Source organism: Cynocephalus volans, chromosome 3, assembly GCF_027409185.1.
Source record: "Cynocephalus volans isolate mCynVol1 chromosome 3, mCynVol1.pri, whole genome shotgun sequence".
Classification (NCBI taxonomy): Eukaryota; Metazoa; Chordata; class Mammalia; order Dermoptera; family Cynocephalidae; genus Cynocephalus; species Cynocephalus volans.
In genome coordinates, this window is record NC_084462.1 from 151,409,957 (window position 1) to 151,434,843 (window position 24,887).

The 24,887-nt window shown below is 46.6% G+C and overlaps 1 protein-coding gene across 2 annotated transcripts in view; it reads left to right on the forward strand.

The window, feature by feature from the left end:
* The window catches only part of SMOC1 (SPARC related modular calcium binding 1), a 137,576-nt gene that overhangs the window by 98,768 nt on the left and 13,921 nt on the right, over window positions 1–24,887 (forward strand). For both annotated transcript variants that reach the window (XM_063090930.1, XM_063090929.1), the window contains exons 6-10: window positions 116–172; window positions 2,463–2,543; window positions 19,643–19,835; window positions 20,388–20,470; window positions 22,065–22,170. In XM_063090930.1, the coding sequence (XP_062947000.1) occupies window positions 116–172; window positions 2,463–2,543; window positions 19,643–19,835; window positions 20,388–20,470; window positions 22,065–22,170 (520 nt within the window). The remainder of the gene's footprint in view (window positions 1–115; window positions 173–2,462; window positions 2,544–19,642; window positions 19,836–20,387; window positions 20,471–22,064; window positions 22,171–24,887) is intronic.

Sequence of the window (24,887 nt, forward strand, 5' to 3'; positions counted from 1 at the left end):
CTGGGACTTGGCCGGGCCATGTGCAAACCCCAACCATTCAACAGTGCTGGAGAGTAGATAGTATTTACCTCAATAATGGTAGTCTCTTTTCGATTCTTTTTAACCCTCAATTCAGATGACGGGTCTAAGCCAACGCCCACGATGGAGACTCAGCTAGTGTTCGATGGAGACGGTAAGCTCTTGTATTACTTCCGACACATTCGCCCACCCATTTTCAGGATTGGCAAAGGAAAAATATAGAAACAGATAAAATAAGAGTCCTGCTCTCAATGTATTTCATGAGAAAGGTAAAAACATACTTTGCCAGAAGAGCATGTCTTGCTGCATAAGAACTCTCCTGATGAGAAGTATATTCCTGATGGAATAACTAGTCCATTTTCTTCTAAACCAGTGGCTATTAAGCTGTTTTGTCTACTAACCCGAGGAAATATTGCATTTTACATTTAAACTATTACACACATACATATCCTCCCAGTTGGCTGTAGGTGGTCTAATGTGTGTACACTATTAATGCACCCACATTTATTAGTCATTGAAGTGAGTTTTTTTTTTCTTTTTATACCTTCCATGGGTCCCATTTTTTTGTTTGTTTTTTCAATTTTATTTCTATTTATTTTTGTGGGGTGCAGTGTGTTGTTTCAATACATGGGTCATTGTCACCTTTTAAAAAAATGCAAATCCTCCAAGGAAGTGGTACACTCTCTACTTCTGGAGAGGCCCCCTGTTCTCTCCAGGCTTCCTGCCTGTATCCTGATGTCCAACAATGATGCAGCCTGGGCAGACCCTTTGAGCTGCCAACACCAAAGACTGATGGCTGAGCAAGACAGTCAGGCCGGCAGTGTCCCTCCAGCAGATCAGGCAGCACTCACAGTGCCTGCTCTGTGCCTAGCATTGTGTGAGGCCCTCTGGGGATGAAAAGGAATTACACAGACGGGACCTTTTGCTTTCCAGACAGCTGCAACTATCAGAAAACTTTATGGGTCAAATTGTATGGTCTCGATTTTTATTGTAATTGACATTTAGGGAAGAAAGAGATCACGTGGTCTGGGAAAAGCTGTGAAGATATAGCACTTGAACTGGGTCTTGAAAGTGGAAGGAAGGAATCAGGGCATTCCCGGCATGAATGAGGAGGGAATGTGGTAGAGATGGAATACAATAAGGAAATAGCAGGAAAGAGATTGGTTAGTGGGGCTGGCTTGGCTAGGTTATAGGGATTTTGAGAGTTGAGTCAAGACATTTGGGAGAGGAGGAATTCTAGGTCAAGAGAATTAGTGTGCCTGGTGGCATGATAGAGGCTGGAAGACCGTGGAGGTATGGGGGGTGGATAGAGAAGCATGGGGTGCAGAGGGCTGGCCTCAGTTCACGATGGAGCTGCTCAGGGTCTGTTTTCTTCAGTGTACTTTACTGAGGACTCCAGATTCCCATGAAGAGGAGCAGGAAGTTTGGCAGAGTGAGGTCTCTAGAAAGTCTGACAATGAGGTTTGGTTTTCAGTGCAACATGTAGCAAACTTGTAGCAGCTCTCAGCTGAGTATATCCAAGCCTGGATCATGAGACTGGACAGGGAGACAGAGGAATAAAAAGAAATTATGCCACTGGTTGGTACTGTGGCTAGGGATGTCCCTAGCACAGGCTCAGCCCTGGGGAGAAAGATTGAAATGTGAGACATCCTTTGCAACTGGTTCATTTAGTGGAATGTATGTACTTGTACGTTCATACCTAAAATTTCAAGTGTTTCCATGACCCACAGAGGTCCTGGATCATTGGAAAGTTTGGGACCCATGGGGATTGGGTGAGGAATGGAGACCATGTCATCTTGGGAGACCTTCCCAACACCCTCACTGAAGATCTTTTCCCTCCACAGTATGTTTAGGGTCATCCAGGATTCCCACACCACCCACCCACACCGTAACCCAAGTCTTGGAGAGCCTGGGGGCATCTTGGAGCTCTCTGGATTGCGGGATTCAGCCTCTGTTCAGGAGAAACCATTAGAAAGGGGATAGAAGCACATATTAGACCCATTACTTTCTTTCCCATGTAGAGCAGAGTCTCAGCAAGTTTCTTCTAAAATGGTCTCTGTGGTTTGTTTGGCATTTGTTTGTTGATTTATCCCCTTTAAATCTTCTCCTAAGGAAGCAGCTGAGTGGGACTTGGCTTGGCCCATGTTCCTCACCTCCTGGGATAATATTTTCATTCCTGGATGGAGTGGCTCAGTGCCTCTGGGCTGACCACTCTGCCTCCTGGCACAGGATGCCCTGCTTGACTCTTACGAGCTGGTGGGGAGAGGAGCTTCCATTGTGAGGAAGGGAGAGGACTTTGGGACAAGGTGGATATGGGATGAGGGAGACAGCTGAAGGTCAATGCCTCAGGCTTTTTAAAAAAGTGTATTAAAAAGTCTGGGGTTACACTCCAAGTCACATGCTTTCTTTGCCCAGACTTTTTCTCTCATTTTTTTTTTTTCCAGAGATCACAGCTCCCACTCTATGGATTAAGCACTTGGTAATCAAGGACTCCAAACTGAATAATACGAATGTGAGAAATTCAGGTAAATGATTCTGTATGTATGCAGTCCGTCCCTGGCCGCCCCGGGGTTGCTACATGTCTACCTACTGTGTGGGTTGGGGCGAGTCATCTAATCTGCCTGATCTTCAATTTCTACAGCTATGAAATAAGGAGATTGGATGAGTTAATCCCTTCCAGCTTAAACTTTCTTCAATTATCATTTCAGGGATTATCTTTCATGAGTAGTTGATCCTTTTAGCTTAAACATTTTTGACCATCTCTTTTAGTATTTTGATTGACTTTCTATGTGCCTTGCAGAAGAACTTGAAAGAAGAATGGCTGGGCATAAAGAAGTTGGACTTCAAGTGTGGAGAGAATTGGTTCTGTGTGTTTTGAAGACTGTAAATAGCTGCTTACCGTCATATCTTTCCTAGTCTGATCTTTTGGGGGTCTTTGAGTGGTCAGGTTTTGGCACTCGCTGAACCCCTTGTAGAAAGGCAGTAGTTTTTGAAGATTGATCATATTTGTAGGATTTATCTGTAGAGTTTATTTGCCATCAATAAAGACCAAATTCAATAAAGTTCATTTAGCATCAGTAAAGACTAGATGTCATCAACAGGAATAAACCAAATCTGTATCTCTGTCAAGGAGGACCGTCTTTCTTTCAGCCCAAGACTTCATGGTGAGAGATACCACCCTGTGTAATTTATGCCTGGTAGTTGAATTTAGCCACATCATCTTTTCCTTATAAGTGGCAAGGACTATGAACAAAAGATACATACATGCCTTTGAACCGGCAGGCACAGTTTTACGTGACCATTAATGACCGTAAGGTTGATCTGTGTGCCAGCTCTGTCCTACAGGTGGCAGCGTGGGGCCAGAGTGCAAGGAATGATATAGACCAAGAGATGACCGTGACTTGGACTGGTCAGTTCCTCTCCATGTGTCTGTTCACTGTTTGATGAAAGCTGGAGGTATGAGGTGCGGGGGTGGACGGAGACCATGTGAACCTCCTTGGGCCAGAGTCTTTGACAGAATGGCATAATGGTTAAAGCACAGGCTTTGGTATCAACAAAACCTGGGTTCACCTTCTGGCTCCAGCACTTAGTGAGTAACCCCAGTCAAGTCAAATAATCCCCCTGGACCTCAGTTCTCATCTGTAAAACAGGATCATGATCTCTTCCTCCAAGGTTCAAGGCTAACTAAGTTAATGTCTATTTGGTACTTAACTGATGCCCGGCTGAGTGATCAGTAGTAAGTGTATGATAAATTGTAAGTACATATATTTATTATTATCATCATTAGTGGTAGGAATAATGAGAATATTAATGGTAGTGTTTATCATGAGAATTCTTCAATCAGGGAAGAATTTATGATTTGTCACTCTAAGCAAAGATATCTATTAGACAGGCTTCCTCTTAGGACCTTCCTTTACTCCCCCCTCACTGTTAGGCAAATGAGATAAAACAAAGAGAAGTGGTTTTGGTTCCTGTAGTACCCAATGCTAGAAGTAACATTTGCAAATGGTGTCCCTAGTCCCTGAAACCCTGGATGGTCTGCAAGGCTCCAATGAGAGGGTTAATTCTTATTGTGACCAAGTGGTAGGTACGAGGGTGAGCTCTCTGAATTATACAGCAAAATTATTATTTTGCCTGAAACACTCTCTTGGCATTTAGCAGTTGCTTCCATGAATTCCTTTCTCACCTACCGTGTTTAATTGCTCTCCCTAGGTTATAAACCCTGTGAGCGCGAGGGCTTTATGGCCCGCCTGTTACATCTGTTATGAAATCTCAGTATGTGCTTGATTGCTTTGGGAAAGAATGGAGGAGAAAGATCATTGTTGTCATTACCGGTAAAATTAGAATAGCACATTGTAGTAGCTAGTCTGTGTCACGTCTTGTAGAACTTTACGTTTATCATCTCATTTGAACTTTACCACAACCCTGTAACTATTGTCATTGTCCCCGTTTTACAGATGAAGAGTCAGAGGCTGAGAGAGAGGAAATAACTTGTCCTGGGTCACAGCTAGTACGTGGTTTGACTAGAGAAAGCTAGTTATCCTTGGGAAAAGAATGCCTCCCTTCCTGGGCTGTATTCTCTGAACATAGGAAAGTGGTGATGTCAAGTCAGATGATAATCTTTGCTTCCACTCAAGTTCTTCTGCTTTCCATTCCTACTTTCATTGTATAGTTTCCAATTGGTTGAGTATAAGGCCATGTTGAGAAATGGTTTCCAGGCAGGTACAACCACCTTCCTTTTGTTGGAGTGACCCAGCCACCTTTATTTCTCCCTGGTTGGCCCCAGTTATGTCTGTAAGGTTAATGTTTAGGACAGGAAAGTTGGTGGAGAATTAATGGCTCTCTGGGAGAAACTGAAACCAGGAATAATTGTTAGGGATTGATAACCTAGGAATCTCCTGATAAACTGGGACTTTCTCCATCATGTTCAACTGGTAATACTGACTGAGCACCTATCAGTCTTTTTGATATAATTATATGCAAAAGACATGCTGCCACAAAGGCATATAGCAGGGGTCGGCAAACAGCCACCTGCCTGTCTTTGCAAATAAAGTTTTATTGGAACACAGCCACACCCATTTATTTGTGTATTGTCTATGGTTATGTTTGTCTACAAGAGTAGAGTTGAATAGTTGTGGCAGAGCCCGTATGGCCTGCAAAGCCTAAAATATTTACCATCTTATCCTTTACAGAAATAGTTTGGTGGCCCCTGGCATATATGGTGGACATAGAAGCATTTGAATGGGAGTGTGTGTATAGGGATGTCTTACTCAAGCTTTTTGGCCACTCTCATGGACCAAGCAGAAGAAGGGGCTGTTTCCCGATGTTCCCAGTTGAGCCTGCCTCAGCAAAGGATTCCTGAGGCAGCTCACAAAGCTCTTCACCATCTCACACGAGCATTTTGCAAGCTTTAACATCCTGTTCTGGTGCATGCTCTCACAGATGGGTTGTCAAAGAAGCATCCTGTGGTTTGGCTTTTGTAGGCAGGGGGTAGGGAATCTTTTGCATTCAGTAGAGATAAACCATGTATCTTACTGCATTTTCTGCTGCTATGACAAAATACCACACACTGGGTAATTCAGAAAGAAGAGAAATTTATTAGACTCATGGTTCTGGAGGCTGGGAAGTCTGAGATGGAGGGGCTGCATCTGGTGAGGGCCTTCTTGCTCTGTCATACCATGGCAGAAGGGCAAGTGAGCATTTTAGACAGAGGAAATTAGGACAAACTCATCCTTTTATCAGGAGCCTACTCCCACAATAGCTAACCCACTCCCGAACAGCATTAATCAATCCACCTCTTAATGCTATCACAAATGGCAATTGAATTTCAACATGAGTTTTGGAGGGGACATTCAAACCACAGCACCATGTAATGGCAAAATCATGGGCTTTGGTCTCAGACAGATCTGAAGGCCTGGCTTCTGATGCTAGCTTCCCACTGAGAGGCATGGTGAGTTTGGGAAAGTTAATTAACTTCCCTAAATCTGGATTTCCTTAGATGTAAAACAAAGTTATTAGTGCCTTTCAGGGTTTTTGTGCAGATTTAACAACACATATATAACACCTGGAGCATAGTAGGTGCACCATAAATGATTTAAAAAGGCAACAAAACAGCAGCTACTCTTGATGGAATATCTTTATGTATGGTGCTAGCTACTTTCCACATGTTATTATGTTTGGTTTAATGAGAAGTCAGATATACTTTAGTGATAGTGCATGTCTAGGCAGCTGCTTGGTGAGGACTGAGGCCTCTAGGTCAAACACCTGAGACAGTTTCCATGAGCATTTGATGAAAGATTCTGGGTTCAGGTGGGTCACAGCCCACACCATAGGAAGGTTGTAGTAGGACCGTGCAAAGCTGGTCAGGGTGAGAGCTCTTCTTCCCAGCTGTCTCTCAGTGGCAAAGAGACTATCCCAGTTTCTTTTACACCCCAAACATCCTTTTTTCACACTCAGACCCTGTGACGCCAGGTTCGTTTTCTGGCCTGGGGACTGTTGATGTTGGAAGGGTTCCACTGGGCAGCTGAGGTTTTGCAATAACACGACACATATGCCTGCAAACTTAGCCAGTCTCCTCTCCTCCTGGAAGTTTTGGTCTTTGTTTTTAAGGCTGTGTCGTGTCTTCACTGTGGTCAGTGTTGCCTTTTGAGTACTGGGCATATTCAGCTAGACAGACTTGCTTCTGGTTTTCTCTTTGATTCTCACCTCCATTGCACCTCCATCATGCCAGGAATTCTTTTTGCATTCAGGAAGATGATGTACCTGGCCAACTAACTCCTTAGCACTCAAGAGCAACGTCTTCTCATAGATAGGTGTTGGCCAGAGCCTCTGGTCTGCTTTTATAAGGAAATATGAACTCTTGCTGGGTTTTTCATATCAGGGGTTGACTACCAAGGAATTTCTTAATATACCTAGTCTTTAAAATATTTTCTTAACCATCTGCATTTTATAAAAGAGGGTGAAAAGATTAAATAAAGACAAGAATTCAGCTTTATCTAATTTTTCATTCCATTTCCCACTGCTTCTAATTTGACTATATGCAGACAGTTTCCTACAGCTGTGATTTATGCCTTTTTGTTTCTGTAAGACAAAATTCTGTCCTTTCTCACTGGAAAAGTGCAGTCTCTCAGGAAATATGGTCATGTAAGCCTTAACTCCTCTCTTTGTGCGGTGTGGTAATGCTCCCAAGGCCCACGGACAATTTCCCTCCATCCCAGGGGGGCTAAGTTGACTCTTGTAACCTCTAGTGCAGTGATTTGATTTTCCCGTCTTGTTCCACATCTTGTTCTTTCCTTTATCCCTGCCTTTTCCAGTTAATGTCTTTCATGATCTGATTAGGTTCTTCAAGAAGGCCCTAGAACCTGGCCCTGTGAGTTAAATGCAAAAGGATCACTTCTTTCTGCCCTTGTCTTTGACCAGCGGAGCTCCATTCTGTGCATCAATGAACAGAGCAGCTCAGGGGAGCTCTGCTCCCCAGAGACAGAGCCACCAGTGGGGACACAAGGTGGAAATGCATTTCTTACAAGTTTTGCCATAAAAATGAGCCCTCCCCCAGTCTCCTCATACATGAGTCTCCATTTGCCCAAGTTACCATGCATGTCACAGGTAAACTGTCCACAGCATCCCGCCCTTGCCTGCCAGCATCAGAGCGTTGCTCACCTAGGCCTGCTACAGGCCCCTTGGCCACATTTGGCTTCTCCTCCCTCACCCAGGAAGTTCCTGCCCGGATGGCTGCTATGATTAGGACTTGAGGTCACTGAGGCAACTGCACCTCCTGGCTGGATCCCCCACTCCCAAGCCAGCACCGTTGGCCCGCCTGGAAACCACAGGCTGATGTAATAACCTGAGGCCTGGAAAAATAAACAGCTCACAGGGAAACCAGCGGTAGCCCTTGTAAGCAAATACCCCACAGCCACCTGGAATCTCGCACATGACGTGGTTGGAAGGAAGAATGAGTAATCCACTAACGTTAGCAGACGAGGCCCGGTCTGGGCTTGTGTGCATTTAAAATATCTCTATAAAAACAAACCCTGGATGTTTATTTCTGTGACTGGCCTTCTGGGTGTCTGCCCATCTGTCTTATGCAGGTGCCTCGGTCCATCACAGCCAGTAGAATTGAGCTGGGGATGGGTGGTCATCCATCTCTATGGCTTTCCCCATGACAACAGAGGCCTTGTTCTTTCTCAAGTTTTCCCTTTGTGGAGAGGAGCGGTAAACACATTTGGAGGCCCCAGAGAGCCGAGCCCCATGGTCCGGTCCGTTTTTACCTTGATTTAAAATGACCTTTCCTGGTTGCCTCGCTCCTCACCCCACATTCTCTGCTTGGAACACAAAGGCGTGGGAGTAGGGTGGGAGGTGTGTCCTGCATGCTGCAGCCTTGGGGACTTGCTCCACCAGCAAGTTTTGTTTCTGGAGATGAGTTTGTATGCCTTTTGGTGTTTGATAGCAAAATCCCAGGTCCCCATATTTTCCTTCTGGCCTCTGCAGCTCAGCAACTGAAATCAAAGATCCTTCCCAGGTATTATAATTGGCTCATTCCAATTTGCTGGAAGTCAGCTACAGTCTCTGCTTTGATCTGATGGTCCTCATTCTGGGAGTATTTGTGAAATAACTCTTGAAGTAGACAGGATATGCATCTTATAGACACACTCACACATACAACATTAGTGTTTTGGGGAATAAAGAGTGAAGTTATGTTACTTAATTTTGACAAATTTAAAAATCTCTCTTCCAGACTGGCTGGTTAGCTCAGTTGGTTAGAGCACAGCCTTATGACATCAAGGTCACAGGTTTGGATCCCTGTACTGACCAGCTGCCAAAAAAATAAATAAAATAAAAATCTCTCTTCCATCTTCCCCCTTTATCTGTGCCTTCTCCCATCTCACCTGGGTTTTTATTTACTAGCTCTTGCTCCTTAAAGTACAGAGCGTGTCAGGTCAAAGTCATTGAAGTTAGCAAGAGAAGCTAGAAGGAAGGTGTCATGCTGTTTCTAGCACCTGTCAATGGAGAGGTACTGTGGAGCATTCTGTATTCCTTTTGGTAGAAGGGCCGTAGCTGCTCACTTAGTGGCATGAGTCAATAGAAATGGGAACTTTTCTAAAATTTGAATGGATGTGAGTCAGTGATGCTTTGGGCAAAAAGTTAAAAGGAAAAATGCTCTATTGGGACAATACATCCTAGAAGAACTCTCCTCTGTAGAATAGATATCTTATTCTCCCCCATCCCTTAGGAACGCAGTCTCTGCGTGGGAAAAAAGCAGTCACCACCTCAGACCATGGTGAGCTATGCATGGTCATTTTAGGTTCCATGGACAGAAACTGTGTGGACAGGCTGGCTGGTTTGTAATTTTCCCTTACACCTCCTCACCATGACACTTCATCCCAACAACATGCCTTATTTACAGAGCCAAGTGCAAACGCCCCTATGAGTAGGTGCCCTCAGCCGGCGTCAGGGGTCTGGGATGAGCAGTGTTCCTTTTTCCCTGAAGAGGGGCCTCTGAGACATGGCAGGTGAGGCGTGGCTTGAGGGCCACACAGCGGCACCGTGGAAAGAAGTGTGAGGTCCGAGAGAGAACCAGGAAGCAATGGGCAGTCTTGCCCTTGACTCAGTCCCTTCTTGGTGCTTGGCTTCCACTGGGACTTGGGCAGCTAAGTTTGGATTGGCCTCTGAGCTATGAGGAAGTGCACCTGATCCCTTCTCATTGCAGGGTTGTGGGCCATTAGAGTTAGAAGGGCCTGGGAATCATTTAGCACCATCACTCAATTTTGAATGAGAAGACAGGAGCCCAGACTAGTCAAGGGCTTTGTCCAGGGTCACCAGCCCATCAACACCTGTTATGTGCCAAGGCCTCTGTTTGGTGCTAAGGAGGTCAAGGGAAGCAACACAAGAAACATCTAAAGAAGGAGCTGACTCTCAGGTAGTACCAAAGGGAGGGAGTGGTGGTCTGGTCCACCCCAGCTTGGGGGAATATTTTATCACTGTCATTGTTTGAATTGCTGACACAGTGATTATAAAAAGCAGACTCTTAAAAAGGTATTTATATTTACCTACAGACAGTGTACTCTTTTATTGCTTGTACCTGGGGCAGACTGCATCCATTACCCTGCCCTTGGTCAGCCACTACAGTCCAGTTGAGACTAGTCATTCATAGGGATAGGCCAGGAAGAGCGGATTTACTCCACATTTGCTGAGCACACTGCTACCTTAGACTAGCTAATAATAATAGCAGCTACCATTTATCAGCTTACTATGGCATTGGGGTAAATGCTTTACATATACTATTGCATTTAATCTTCACAACAACCTATGAGGCATGCGCTACCCTACTTTTGTAGGTAAGGAACCTGGGACTTTGAGAATTTAAGTCAGCTGGCCAAGGTTACAGAGCTAACAGTCTGTAGAGCCTGATTGATTGACGCCAAAGCCCATGCTGTCGATGGCCACGCTGTAGTGCCTCCTTTCCAGCCATTGTTGACTTCTGAGAACTGGCAACGGACCTTTCCAGTGTGCCGACCCCGGGTGGAGCATGCAGGAGTAGGAGTGATAGGCACTTGCCGTTGCTTTCAGCCCTGCCAAGGAAACCCAGGTGTCCCCACCATCCTCACTTCTCCATCTGGCATGGAGCTGAGGGCAACTCTTCTCTTGGCCAGAAAGAACGCCTGGTCCAGAGGAGTTCTCCAAGGTCCCTTTGTAGGTTACGATTGAATGATGTTATCTTATTTTTTTTTTTTTGTCTTTTTCATGACCGGTAAGGGGATCGCAACCCTTGGTGTGGTGCCGCCTGCACCGCACTCAGCCAGTGAGCGCACCGGCCATCCCTATATAGGATCGAACCCGCAGCGGGAGCGCCACTGTGCTCCCAGCGCTGCACTCTCCCAAGTGCGCCACGGGGTAGGCCCATGATGTTATCTTTTTTGCTTCCTTTTGCTCCTTATTTTGTGAGAAAAAGAGCTTTTAGCTAAAAGCAGATGGGAAAGCCCATTCCAATGGAATAGGTGACTTTGAAAGTTTTGCAGGCTCTTTCTGTCCCCCCACCCCCACCTCTACTTGATACACACCTGAGCACATTTCGGAGGCAGACTCTGCTCTGTTTGCCAGTGACTTTTGCTTTTTACCTGCCCTGGTAGGGCCTCTCCTCCAGGCCTTTCCTTTTCTGGGCCAACTGTCTGCCCTCTGTTCCGAAGGGAGCCCTGATCAATGGTTCTGTGGGCTCCCCTCCTCTTTAGGAGTTCTTGGAGCCCCTGGTTGACTCTGAGTCACATGGATGTTGAGACTTGAGAACTGGCAATAGTCAGGTGGCACTCAGTGATGTGCGTGATGGAGAGCCCATGGTGGAAGGGCAGAGCCAGCCCAGCAAATGGTGCTTGGAAAAATGATCCTCTGTGGGCCACTTAGTTTCTCCTATAAAAAAGTGCAAAGTCCACAAGTAAGAAAAATAACCTATTCACATAGTTGACTTGAAACCATAGGTGCTAAAACCCCATGTGGCTAAATAAACAGAGAGGGCCTGCTCAGGGATGCACCATAAATCACTCCCAAAGACTATGGACTCCTGCACATTCCTCCCCTGAGCTCCACATCTCCAGTCCCTGTGCCAGCCCTTCCAAAACAGCAGGGTCAATTCCTTAAAACCTGGTTCTCCTTTTCCCCCTTTTGCTTCTGCAGTACCTTCCTCCGCCAAGTTCTCAGCCACCCAGTGGATCTGGGACACCCGATCCCACACTCATGCTCACACATTGCCCTGGAGAATCCCAAGGCAGGAGCCACGCGATTTCTTACGCCTCTGGAATTTCATGTGGTGATTTAGAAAGGTTGTTTTGAACACACGGCTTGTTATTGTGGGTTATTGTTCAACATTTCATTCATTTTTGATAAGAGGCTAGGCGAGTGTGGGGTATTTCAAGGGGTTTCAGGGTCATTGTTGGCGACACACTGCTAGTGTTTTCCTTAATATTCTTGGCCCAGGGGTTTGATTCCAATGAAACCTAAGTACGCACCTCTCATTTTTCAGGCCGGGTAACATTTTATTGGTTTTCCCCTAAGAAAATCAGTGCTTGATATTCTGAGGGTTGAGTGTAGTCAGGATGAGTCAAGGGAATAGACGTTCTTTTTTCAGTCTCTGTGGTCTCATCGCCACCGTTTGGTATTTAGCGGTGGGCGGCCCCACCTCTGGAGTGTCAGACTAGACAGAATTCTGTGGGTGGGAAGGCATAGCAGGGATTCAAGCAGCAGAGGAGTTCTTGGACTAAACACTATGAATCCTTTACATCTAGATTTCATGGTTGTCCTATGAATAAGGAGCCAGGGATGAGTGTGGTGAAGGAGCAGGAAGGATGCGAGAGTCCTTGCTCCCAGGAGCTTGCAGTCTAGTGAAGCCAAGGGGCCAGGGGCAAGAGTGCAGGAGGGGAACAGACACTCAGCAAGGGCCACACTGCTCCCTGACCTCGCTCTAGGGTGGGGCCTCAAGGAAAGCTTCAGGGGCAGAGGAAGGCCGTGAAGGAGAGTAGATGAGGATCTCATGGCTAGTTCGTTCTGCTTGCTACGTCGTATAGAGCTTTTCTGGCCTCTCCAGTGAGATGGTGCCAGCACATGGTACACACCCAGTAACAGCCTGGGCAAGAACCTGAGGCCACTGAGGCCCCGGACCTTCTTTGCATCCTCTTCCTGAGCCCTAATCTCATTTGTTCCTCAGAATCCTGCTTTAGGTCCTCCTCTCCCAGGACATCGTCCTGAGCCTCATCAGCTTCACACTCCCTCTTTCTGTAGAGTGAGCAACTGGCTGTCAGAGTAGCCTGAGTGGCTGCCCTTAATTTCCAAGAGAGCCTCCACTGGGAGGAGAGCCTCTGGATCGTTCTCTGGGAAGACTGCATCACCCATCAAGCACCTTCCCAGTCCGCGTTTCAGTGGCCTGTGACTCTGCTCAGCTCTTCTGTGTATGGTTCTGTGTAAGACTGGGCTGTCTTCTGCACTCATATTTCATGTGGACCTGATGATGATTCATTTTATGTGCCAACTCGGCTAGGGTGCCGTACCCTATTGTTTGGTCGTGCACTTATCTCCATGTTGCTGGGATGTTGTTTGTATATGTGATGAACATTTACAGTCAGTTGACTTTAATTAAAGCAGATTGCCCTCCATAATGTGGGTGGGCCTCATTGAATCAGGTGAAGGGCTTAAAAGCAAAGACTGTGGTTTCCAGAAGAAGAAGGAATTCTGCATTAAGACTATAACATAGAATTCCTGCCTGGGTTTCCAGCCTGCTGCCCTGACCTATTGATTTTGGACTCAAGACTTCTCCATCACTCTTACTTGAATTTCCAGCCTATTGGCCTGCCCTACATATTTCAGACTTGCCAGCTCCCACAATTGCATGAGCCAATTCATTACAATCTCTCTCTCTCTGTATCTATCTATCTATCTATCTATCTATCTATCTATCTATCTATCTATCTATCTATCTATCTATCTGTCTGTCTGTCTGTCTGTCTGTCTGTCTGTCTGTCGGTCGGTCTGTCTGTCGGTCTGTCTGTCGGTCTGTCTGTCTGTCTCCTATTGGTTCTCTTTCTCTGGAAAACCCTGTGTGATACAGATCTTCTCTGACTACTGCCTTTTCTGTCCATCCATCTCCCTGCTCTGCCTCCACCACCATGAGGTTCCTGTGCTCTTTCTCCAAACAGTCTACAATGTGTCTGGCCCACTGATAACAGCAGACCACGTGTTCAGAAGTTGCTTGGGTGCCGGGCTACCCAGGTTCTCAGCTTTTCTGTCTGCTCCTTCCTTCTGCAGTTTCTCCTCTGGGAGGCAGTGACCAGAAAGAAAGACCAAAGAGCTGAAACTCAAATCCTGTCATGTTTATGTTTGTTGGCCATTTTTGCTGGAGAAAAAAAATGTAAAGAAGAGAAAAGGAAAAGATAATTAAGGAGAAAAGGTTCCCAGGATAAAAGGATAAACTCTGGGCTAAAATGAAGATTGGGGATTATCTGAGATTTAGTTATCCACATTCTCCTTTGCTCCTAATTACCACGAGTAATTGAGAGGCATGGAGGCATGGTCTAGCCATAGCAAACAGAGTGTTCTCCATGCTGAACCTGCCTGGTGGGACGCAGAAGAACCCGTGCCCTGGGCCTGAAGGCAGGGTTGATGTCCTCTCCTGTCTCCCGCCCTGCCCACTCCTGCTCCACCTGGGTCCTGCTTCACCCTGGTGCTGTGTGTAATCGGTGGTAGAGAGCTGTGTGTTTTCTGGAGGCAAGGGCTGGACTTGGTTTCACATCTCCCGCAGGACGTTTTCTGTTGTGCTGCTTGCCTTAGGCAGGCAGAGGTTTGTGAGTGGAGCTTTAACCACTCATTGCCAAGTGGGGCGTGACTGGCTCTCACTTCTGTGCACCGTCCCAGGAGTGGGATGGTAGGGGCGGTGTACGTGTGTATGTAAGTACGTGTGGCCAAGTATTCCCATGCCTCCTGGCAGCCCGATTGTTCCCTCTCCCCTGCTGCTTATGTCTTCCAAGTGTTTACAGTCCTGGCTCGTTCTCGTGGTTACCGGGCCAGACCCTCTCATCTTGTCACCCTTCCCTGAACTTTTCTATGCAGAGATTTGAGTGTTTTGGAATGGTGCATCTCCACTTTTGGGGAGCTCCTTCTCTGAACCATGGTCACGAAGAGACCCTTGAAATAGACCCCTGTCTTGCATTCTGGAAGGTGTCTTCTTGGTACCTGGGAAAACCGATGGATGTGAATTTTAAGTTTCATTTGGGAGGTGACTGGAAGGGCTAAGGGTGACAGTGTCCCCAAGAATGGGCTGGCTTCTAGGTCCTTGGATATGGAATGAGTTTATGCCCCTTGGTACTTACTGATCAGCATTTGCATGACCCCTCGAGAAGCACTGCTGGAATAATCTATTGATTGATTGATTTAAAAGCTTACAGGGGCTACAAAAGTACTTATGGGGTAAATTGATAAAGAGTTGAGCAGGTCTGGATGTTTCAGTTATCTATTGCTGTGTAACAAACCACCCCTAAATTACTGGCTTACCATAAAAATAATTTGTTCTGTCTAATGTGTCTGAGGGTTGGCCAGATGGTTCCTTAACTGGGTTTACCTGAATTCACTCCTGGGCTCACCCAGGTGGAAGCCCAGCTGGGCTGGAGTGTCCAGGATGACCTCCCTCACATGGGTGGCAGTGGTGCCGGCTGCGGGCTGAGCTGCTTTGGTTTCCTCTCTGTGGCCTCTCTTTCTGCAGGAGGCTAGACCGGCTTCTTTGTGTGGTGGTCTCAGGGCAGCTTCCAAGAAAGTGAAGGTGGAAGCTGCAAGGCCTCTTAAGTCATTAGTCTGTCCTGCAGTGTCACCTCTGTCATTCTACTGGTCACAGCAAACCAGAGTCAGTGTGGAGGGGTCCACACAAGGGCATGAATAGAGAGGCACAATTCACTGGGGACCCTTTTGTAATGGTCTACCATACCAAGTAAAAGAAAACTATAGGATAGAATAAAAATCAGATTAGCCTATGGCAAGGAGAAGTGATACCGCAGAGAGATGAAGAACACAGCCGGGGCTAGAGTCCCAGCCCTGCCACTGTCTGTCTCCTTCTATGACCTTGATCAGGTTACTCAGCCAGCTGTGTTTCCACATCCTCCTCTGTTCAGTGAAGATAAAGATAACAGTGAGTTAATGTTTTAGTACATTTGTGTTGCTATAACAGAAATACCCGAGACTCGGTAATTTATAAGGAAAAGAGGTTTATTTGGCTTACGATTCTGGGACAGCTGCATCTGGCATGGGCCTCAGGCTGCTTCTACTCATGGTGAAAAGTGGCAGGCAGCCGGCAGGGACAAGATCACATGGCGAGAGGAAGCAAGAGAGAGAGAGGAGGTGCAAGGTCCTTTAAACAATCAGGTCTCGCGGGAACTAATAGAGCGAGAACTCACTCACTACCCCTCATGCCCCAAGGAGAGCATTAATCCATTCATGAGGGATCTGCCCCCATGACTCAATCAGTTTCCAACACTGCCACATTGGAGATCAAATTTCCGCACGAGTTTTGGAGGGGACAACACATCCAAACTCCATCAGTTAATACAAGTAAACCACCTAATACCAAGCATATTAGTCCATTTCTCTTGCTTATAACATAATACATGGAACTGAGTAATTTGTAAGAAAATGAAATTTATTGCTTACAGTTTCTGAGACTAGGAAGTCCAAAGTCCAGGGAATACATTTGGTGAGGGTGTTGGTGGTGGTGACAGTGACTCAGGGGTCTCACATGGCAGAAAGTGGCTGAGCAAAGACAGCCTAACCTCTCATGTGCTCTTCTTTTAAAGCCCTCAGAACCACGCCACTGACCAGCAATTTTAATCCATTCACTACTGCACAGTCCTACAATCTAATCACCTCTTCAAGGCCCCACCTTTCAATTACCATAATAGGATTTCCCACCTTCTTAATAGTCACAGTGGAGATCAAGCTACTAATACATAAAACTTGGGGGACACAATCCATATCATCAAGTCTGGCACATGGTAAATAGTCAAATAGATGTTAGCTACTGTCATTCATTTTATGGTTCTATAATGGTGGGTGAGTTACAAATTTGGTTTTAAGTTTTCCAGTTCTGAGGCAGAGAGAGAAAAATCCTCAGGTACAAGATTTGTGGTATGTTTAAGATGAGAAGATATCATTGGTTCAGAAGCTGTGCTGTGTCAAACACACTTGGTCTTGAATGCAGCAGATTTGGGGTAGTCTGCAAAGCGACTGGCCTGGAAGAACTCTCTGTAAACCCAGATGTACTTTTCTCCTAGGGTGCACAGTTAGAGGCAATCTGTGTAGAGGCTAGCAAGTTGAGCTTGGCTGTCAGAGCTCTGGACTGGAATCTCCAGCCCTCCTTTCACCTGGCTGAGTGAACTTGGGAAAATTGATGAATCTCTCCAAAGTTCAGCTTCTGTGTCTACAAAATAGGTATAATAATAGTGCTCACCTCATGTGGGCAAAGAGATTAGGCAAATAGAGCCCTTCATCTATGGCCTGGCACATATTACTCAGTGAATATTTGTTTTTATTGTTATTAGTTGTAAAGATAATTTTAAGGGAGATTTTCTCTTTGTTGGAAGAAAAGCTCTCTGTGTACTCTTCACAAATTGTCAGTGCTATTATGACAAGCCATTGCTGTCTCTTTCTTAGAGGGCACCTGGACTTGCAGGGACTGTAATAAAGTAATAAATAGATACATAATAAAATAATAAAGTGATAAACCCTGCACTTAGCCTTCTCTTTAATTCCGTGCTATCCCTCATTTTTCCAGATTAGTGAGCTTTATCGTTTTTATGATTTTATTCTCCATAGCACTTCACAGAAGCTGATTGTAAATATTTCAGAACAGCCTTCAAGGACTTCCAGAAATCCATCAACAGAGCCCAAACCATGGGACTGCATGTCTTCTTGGACGACTCCTCTCCTCCACATTTCTGCGGGTTTCAGGACCCCCAGTGGTGTGAAGTCAGGTTCATAGTTCACTCTGCCCCTGGGGAAGTTTCCTCCTCCTCTCTCTATGTCTCACTTCCAGTCTGATTTATGGCTTTAGATGGTTGGCCTGGAGAGTCTTAATTTAAAGCCTCTGTTGGAGGTTGTTACATAATGTGGTGCCAGTAAAAAGCTGTTTTCCTTTGGATTTGCTTCTCTGTTGCCTCTTTCATGGCATGAAATACAGGGTAGGAAAATAAGGCAACCAGATTGGGATTGGGGGACTATTGAAAAACTCTTGCATAATCCCTTGAAGTTGCCGTGGCAGTGTCCCAGCCAGGAGCTGAAGTCAAAATTCTGGGTCTTACAGTCAGGTTTCCCAGGGCTCCTTTCCTAGCTCAGCTTCTGGCTCTTTGCTGAGATGCCTCGAGGTGTTGTTCTGGTGGAAGTTACAGGGGGGCAGAATCCTAGTCTGGTGTTTGTCAACTATTTTAAATTCTACTTCCTCTAGCCAAGGAGATTCTGCTTAGCTTTGCTTCATTTGCATTATGAAAACAATAGTTTATTTTTTTTTCCAAATTCAAAATTATATTTTAATAGTGAATGTGCTATATGAGGGACTTCAAAAAATTCATGGAAACATTTGTATTACCTTTTAATTCTATTTTTCCATGAACTTTTTGAAGTACCCTCATACGTACCTGTCTCCTGGACCTCAGATAGTTTTATGCTCCTAGGGAAGTATTCCCCTTACCCTGCCATGAGAATCACTGGGCTATTGTTTTTCAGAATTTTTCCTAGCAGTGAGACAAAAAATGGTTTTCCTGTCATCGGACTTCTCTCTAAGACAGTGCTGAGCTACTTTGTGTCTCTGTGTACACCTACAGTTTGTGTAAACATGTGTGCTTTACATATATGTGTGTCATTAGCAGCCATTCTTTAAAGGAGTTTGAATCTAAGTAGAATCTTCTGTTCTTTTGATTACTCATGCTGTTGTTCAGTGAGCAGCCTGGTTGTCCAGGTTGCTGATTCCAGGCTCCTGGATCTAAGAATGGTATTTTTGTAGCACACTGAAAAAATTTCATAGATACCCAAGACTACATTCCTGTCAACTTCTTCAAGAGGAAAGTTGCAGAATAATGTTCATGAAAAAAATAAAGGAATCATTCAATAAATAAGTAAATGAAGAAAATGAATAGTATAGGTTTATGATGTGATCTTTTTTTGTAAAATAAAAAAGTAGGTGTGTACGTCTGTATTTGCATGTATGTATGTGCATCACAGAAGACCAAGGGAAGGTACAGTGTTTAATTTTGGTGGGATTATAGGTTTCTCAAAATTTTCTTTTTTAAAATTTCTTTATAATAAGAAAAAAACCCAACATTATTTTTAATAACTGAAACAAAAACCAAAAAGCAAAAAAGAGAAGCCAGGTATGTTGACCGCATTTTTAGGGGAGGGGCTGTGCAGGTGTGAGGCCCCCCTGAGTGGGCTGTGCCTGGCACAGGGCACAGCACACTGCCTCAGCCTGGGCCTGGCTCTGGGACACCAGGTTTGGCTGTTCGGACCTGTTCACGTGTTCCTGAAGCTGCTGGGTGCAGACTTCTTTCTCTTCCAGTGGATGGAAGCTGTCATTCAAGTCCATTCAGCCTACTTTGTCCAGCGGTGTTGGAGGGTGGGAAGGAGCCAGGTTTGACATTGTTTCTGCGCCTCTTGGATGCTGAGCATCCCTCCACATGAGGCTGATGGCACACGACAGTCTTGCTGTGCCCGGGCATGGGAGTATCCATATCTACAGGCCTTCCTGCATCAGCTGGCAGGGCAGCCAGGCTCCTGCACCTGCCTCTCCTGGAGCCAGCAGACAGTGCATCGGCAGGAGCCACTCTGAAAACAGTATGGAAATTCCACCCCGGGGACCTCTGGGAAGGAGCAGCCCTGAAGTCCATGGCTGGCTTGTGGCCACAGCAGAGCCTATTCAGTGGGAACGCTGATGAACCCTGGCAGCTGAGGTGACCTCCAGCTTCTCACTGTGGGCTGGCGTGGGAGACACAGCTCTCTGTGGTCATTCATCAGCCAAACCATCAGCTCCTTGGGGCCGGGCCTGGTCCTCGCTACTTACGGGAATGATAAGTCACAGGGGTGATCATCACCACAGCTGTGTCTTTTCTTGCAGAGAAAGTCTACTCATGTGACCAGGAGAGGCAGAGTGCCCTTGAAGAGGCTCAGCAGAATCCCCGTGAGGGCATTGTCATCCCTGAGTGTGCCCCTGGGGGGCTCTATAAGCCAGTGCAGTGCCACCAGTCCACTGGCTATTGCTGGTGCGTGCTGGTGGACACAGGGCGCCCACTGCCTGGGACTTCCACACGGTAAGCCCACCCAGAGTTGTCCTACACCTCAGGCTGGGTCCTAGGACAAGAGGACAGCTTCTTCTTACGTGGTATCTCCTGGCTTTGCTGCCTTGGTTGGGTGGAGTCAGGTCACAGGAGAGCAGCTTTTCCACACATGAGCAGATGAGGTTCTGGTAGAAAGGCCCTGGGACCTGTATCCTGGTCACAGAACTGTCCCTTTTTAGCTGTGGACCTCAGAAAAGTACTCAGCCTCTCTGAACCTGTTTCCTGATGAGAAGATATTGCCTTGCTTGAGTCACTAGGTTCTATGGATCAAAAACAATCCTGTATGCAGATCTAAGGTGACATCATTATCATGCGTCAATGGTTAAAATGACATGCCTGAACATGTCTCAATGGGAACGTTTATGCAGGGCTTGCCTTGTAGCTGCTGGACAGTGCAGGGAATATTTTGCTGCAAACTGTGGGCTCTCTAGTCTTAGTGACAGCACAGATCATTGCTGGGCAGTGGAGGCTGAAGGAGGCTTAGGTGCCAGCCCTTCCCAGCCCTGTGTATCTCTCTCTTCCCAGCTACGTGATGCCCAGTTGCGAGAGTGATGCCAGGGCCAAGAGTGTGGAGGTGGATGACCCCTTCAAGGACAGGGAGCTACCAGGTGGGAGACGTGTTGCCCCTGCTGGTGACTTTGCCTCTTTCCATCCCTCCCCACCCCCCTATCCTGCAGAAGCAGCTGCCTCTTGTGGGGCTGTTTCCCTGTCTGTGAGATGGAGTGGGGATGCTGGGCAGGGGTGTCACAGGAGCACGGAGCCAGGAGCTGTGGAATCTACCTCCCAGTCTGAGATCTGTCCCTAATTAGTCCTGTGCTCCTGAGCACATGGCTTCTCTTCCTTTGCCTCTTTGTCTCTTGTGTCTTTGTCTTTAAAATGTACCCACTGGTTTAAAATCCTGTCCCTTCAATTCTACAGTTCCTTCTTTATCTGAGGGTGATTGGAACAGTGTTTTTGGGGCTGTGGACCAGTTTTTTGAGGGCCAAGAAGAGAAGATAGTTTACGGGGAGTGGCTGTCCTGAGGGCTGCGAGCAGTGCGAATTGCCTGCCCTGCAGAGTATTTTCACAATGATCTCTGGTGACACAGGATGGCCATGGGGTGTGGCATGAGACATGCAGGTAGGGGCCCAGGACCTCAAACTGCTGTGCTGGGTTCCCCTTATTTATGGCAATTTCTGCCTGCGAGTCACAATGAGGTTACTAAATGTCAGTGGTTTGGAATTCTATAGTCTTTACTCAGCACAAGGTCGGATCAGTGCTGGTGGGAAGTAGGGACACCTTCCCACGGCCCATCAGGACTCTGAAGTAAAACAAACTGAAAGCAGAGAGTCCTGAAATGCAGGGGTTTTCCTTGTGAGGTTTGTAGAAATCACCCTGCCACAAGAATGGAGTTGTGGAGGCCAGAGTACCTCCTTTCAGCCATTCTCTCAACAAATGTGAATTGAGATTCTACTTTGTGCCAGGCACTGGCTATGATCTAGTGATCAAAATTGGCATGAAGCTTCCAGAGTGGAGGAGACAGATTGTATACAAATGGATGAATGCATGCATATGTAAATAGTCGTGACAGGTACTCTGAAGGAAAAGAGCAAGGCACTGTGAGGATGACAGGGACAACCTGCTTTGGATCCCATGGCTTCTCTGAGAATGTAGTGTTCAGCTTGAGACCTGGAGGATTTGGAGAGAGGAGAGAGTGAAGGGGATGCCTCAGAGAGGGGGTTCTTGGATAGATAAAGTGGTAGGTCCACTGAAGTCAACTTTGGCCATTGTGAGCTCTCTGCTTCCTTGTGCTCCCACAGCACTGGGTTCTTACCCTAGGGTAGCGTTTTTCACACTCTGGGATGACCGCCTAGCCATTAGTTGGAGTTTCTCAGTATACTGTGAATTTCAGGAAGAAAGGGACCCTGCGTGTTGCTCACTATTGTATCCTTAGCATTTATTGTAGCATCTAAGTTGGTACTCAGCAAAAATCTGTGGAATGGAAGAAAATTAAAAGCATTTGGTCTGATGGTCCCTTGTGGGCTGTGGGTAGAGGAACTGTGGAGGTGTATAAAAATCATCTGAGCAGTGAAAAAATCCTAAAAGTAAAATCTGACTGGCCAAGAAGGACTTTTGGAGGATTGGGAAAGGATGGTAGTTGGGGAAGCTGTTTACTTAATTATTTACCCAGCATCTGCCTTCAAATCTCATTTTATCTTTTAGGCTGTCCAGAAGGGAAGAAAATGGAATTTATCACCAGCCTTCTGGATGCTCTCACCACTGACATGGTCCAGGCCATTAACTCAGCAGTACCCACTGGAGGTGGGAGGTGAGAATGTGAGCAGGACTCAGGCCCAGTAGGGAACATGGGGGGCCCTTGACTTTTCAGATGCTGAAGGAGGCTGGGGTGGGGTGGGGTGGCTTGGGGACGGAAAGGGCTGGACGTCTATCCTTTTCCTGAAATCATGTATCCATGGCTTTGTCCCACCTTCCACAAAAAATCTTCCTGCCACTCCGTCTACCTTCCCTATTCTTTGGGAGCTGCTTGTCTCTAGCTTTTAGTTTACAGGCAAGTCCAGGGCTGTTTGGAGACCTCCAGCTGTTAATCTCAGAAGGGGGTGTGTTGGAGTAAGAGTCCTGAGTGGCAGGAAGGGTGATGGGCATATGACAGGAACAGGGAGGGCAGGGAGGGAGTACAAAGTACTTTGTGGTTCTCTTCTTTTCTGAGAAGGCAGGAGACATATGCCTTTTGGCTGCCTGAGAATCCTGCGGAGCTCTTGGCAATGGAATTGGACATTCTTATAGCCAAATCCAACTTAATTCAGGAGTTTATATGGTAGCTGAGGCAGTCCTGACATGGGGCAGAAATGCACATGCTCCCTGGTGACCAGCATCACTGGTGCTTGCTAGTTTGGGCCCATTAGGTCAGTTAGTTGGAGCATGCATCTGTCCATCTGTCCACTTAGCACCTTTTGAGCACGTATAGCATACCAAGCACTGGGCTAAGGACTAGGTATCCAGGGATCTAAGGTATGTCCCTGCCTTCAAAGAATGCAGCCTTGCGTGGATACTAGACCACGGATACTTACAAACTGTGTGGTAAGTGCTAGGAGAGAGGTGGAAGAACAGAGAAGGCTTCCTGGAGAAGGTGATAGCCGAGCTGAGTTTTGAAGCATAGATAGGACTTAGCCAGTCAAAAAAGGGAGAAAGCTGTTCCAGGAAGAAGAAAAGACTCCAAGAAAGTGCACGTCTGTAGTTCAGTATGGTTGGGCTAGGAGGAGAGGAGAGGAGGAGGAGGAGAAATGGCAGAAAAGAAGGTGGTAATGATGAGATGGAAGAGGTGGACAGGAACCGGATCGCAAAGGGCCTGTGAGACATGCTAAGTAAGACTTCCAGTTATGAAGCCAGAGGGGAGGCACAGCAGGGGCTGGAGGTGGGGGCGTGTGTGGAGTGTTCAGGCTCCTCAGAGCAACACAGAAGGTACCACGTGCTTGGCCGAGATGGGCGGCCTGCCTCTGAGCTTATGTGGCTCACCAAGGAGAGGGAGCTGGTCTCCGAACGTCTCCCTGCAGGCAGAGCTGTTGTCAGGAAGGCAAGGAATGCCACCAGGAGGACAGGCCCAGACCCTAGGTTCCATACGAGGGCCCATGCATGGCCACCTCAGCAATCAGCAGGACCACAGGGTATGTATTTAGGGTAGGGGTCTAGGACTCCAAGCGTAGCTGTCAATGAATTTTGCACTCTGAGGCAAAGGCAGCCATTCTTGAAAACCCAATTTTATTTCTTTTCTTTTAAAATTAATATTATTATTATTTTTACATTCTATGATGTTGCGGACATGGACAGTTGGGAGGGAGAGGGAGAGGGGAAAGGGGAAGGAAATGGGATGGAAGAAGGAGGGAGGAAGAGAGGCAGAACTGAGGCCTGTGGTACCTCCCTCATTCCCACAGGGGAGACTGGGGGGCTTCCAGCAGTGGCTTGGTCATTGCCAGGCCGGTTGCAGATGTCAGGGGGGTGTGGAAAAGCCCTCGCCCACCACCACACCTGCTTGGGAGAGTCTAGGGTACTTCCTGAAGTGGCTTGGTGGTCATCGCTGGGCTGGTTGAATGAATCAGGCAGGCACGGCTGAGGCCTGAAGCCCCCTCACCGTACCAGCTCGGGAGAGCCCGGGGCACTTCCTGCAGCTACTCAGTGGTCATTGCTGGGCTGGTAGCAGGTGTTGAGGACCCGATTTTATTTCCTATCAGAGTAGGTGCACACAATAGCCAAGATGAGGAAACAACCTAAATGTCTATCGATGGGTGATTAGATAAAGTGTGGTATATGCATACAGTGGAATGTTAATCAGTCTTAAAAAAAGAAGGAAAACCTGTCATATTGAGGACATTATGCTAAGTGAAATAAGCCAGTTGCAGAAAGACAAACACTGGATGATTCCACTTTCATGAGGAATCTGAAATGGTAAAAGTCATAGGAGCAGAGAGCAGAATGGTGGTTGCCAGGGGCTGGGGAGAGGGAAGCAGGGAGTTGCTACCAAGGGGCATCAAGTGTCAGTCAAGCAAGATGAAGTTCTGGGCACCTGTGGTACAGTGTTGTCCTTGTAGTCATCAGTGCTGTATTATACATTGAAAAATTTGAGAGTAGATCTCATGTTAAGTGTTCTTATCACAATGATATAAAATTAAAAAAAAGAAAGGAAAGGGCAAATAAAGAAAAAAGGCGAGTGCTGTAGAAGCCACTTTTGGAAACTGCTTGTCTGGGGCGCTTGCTCTTAGCACCAGAAGGTCCTGTGTGCTCGGAGGCTGGTTTCTGGCTGCAGCTCTGTTTCTGCTCACCCTGGGGATGGAGGCCAGGCCTCGTCCAGGAGGAGCACAGCACTACATCTGAGAAAGATGGAGACAGTGTCTGACAGGCCCACAGATGGGAACTGCTTGAGGCAGCCCGCCGTGCTCAGCAATTCAGTATCTAGGACTGCATGCACATTTCCAAGAGGGGATGGGGTGAGTTTCGAAAAGGCACATTCAGTAGTGTATGGCTTTATGTTGT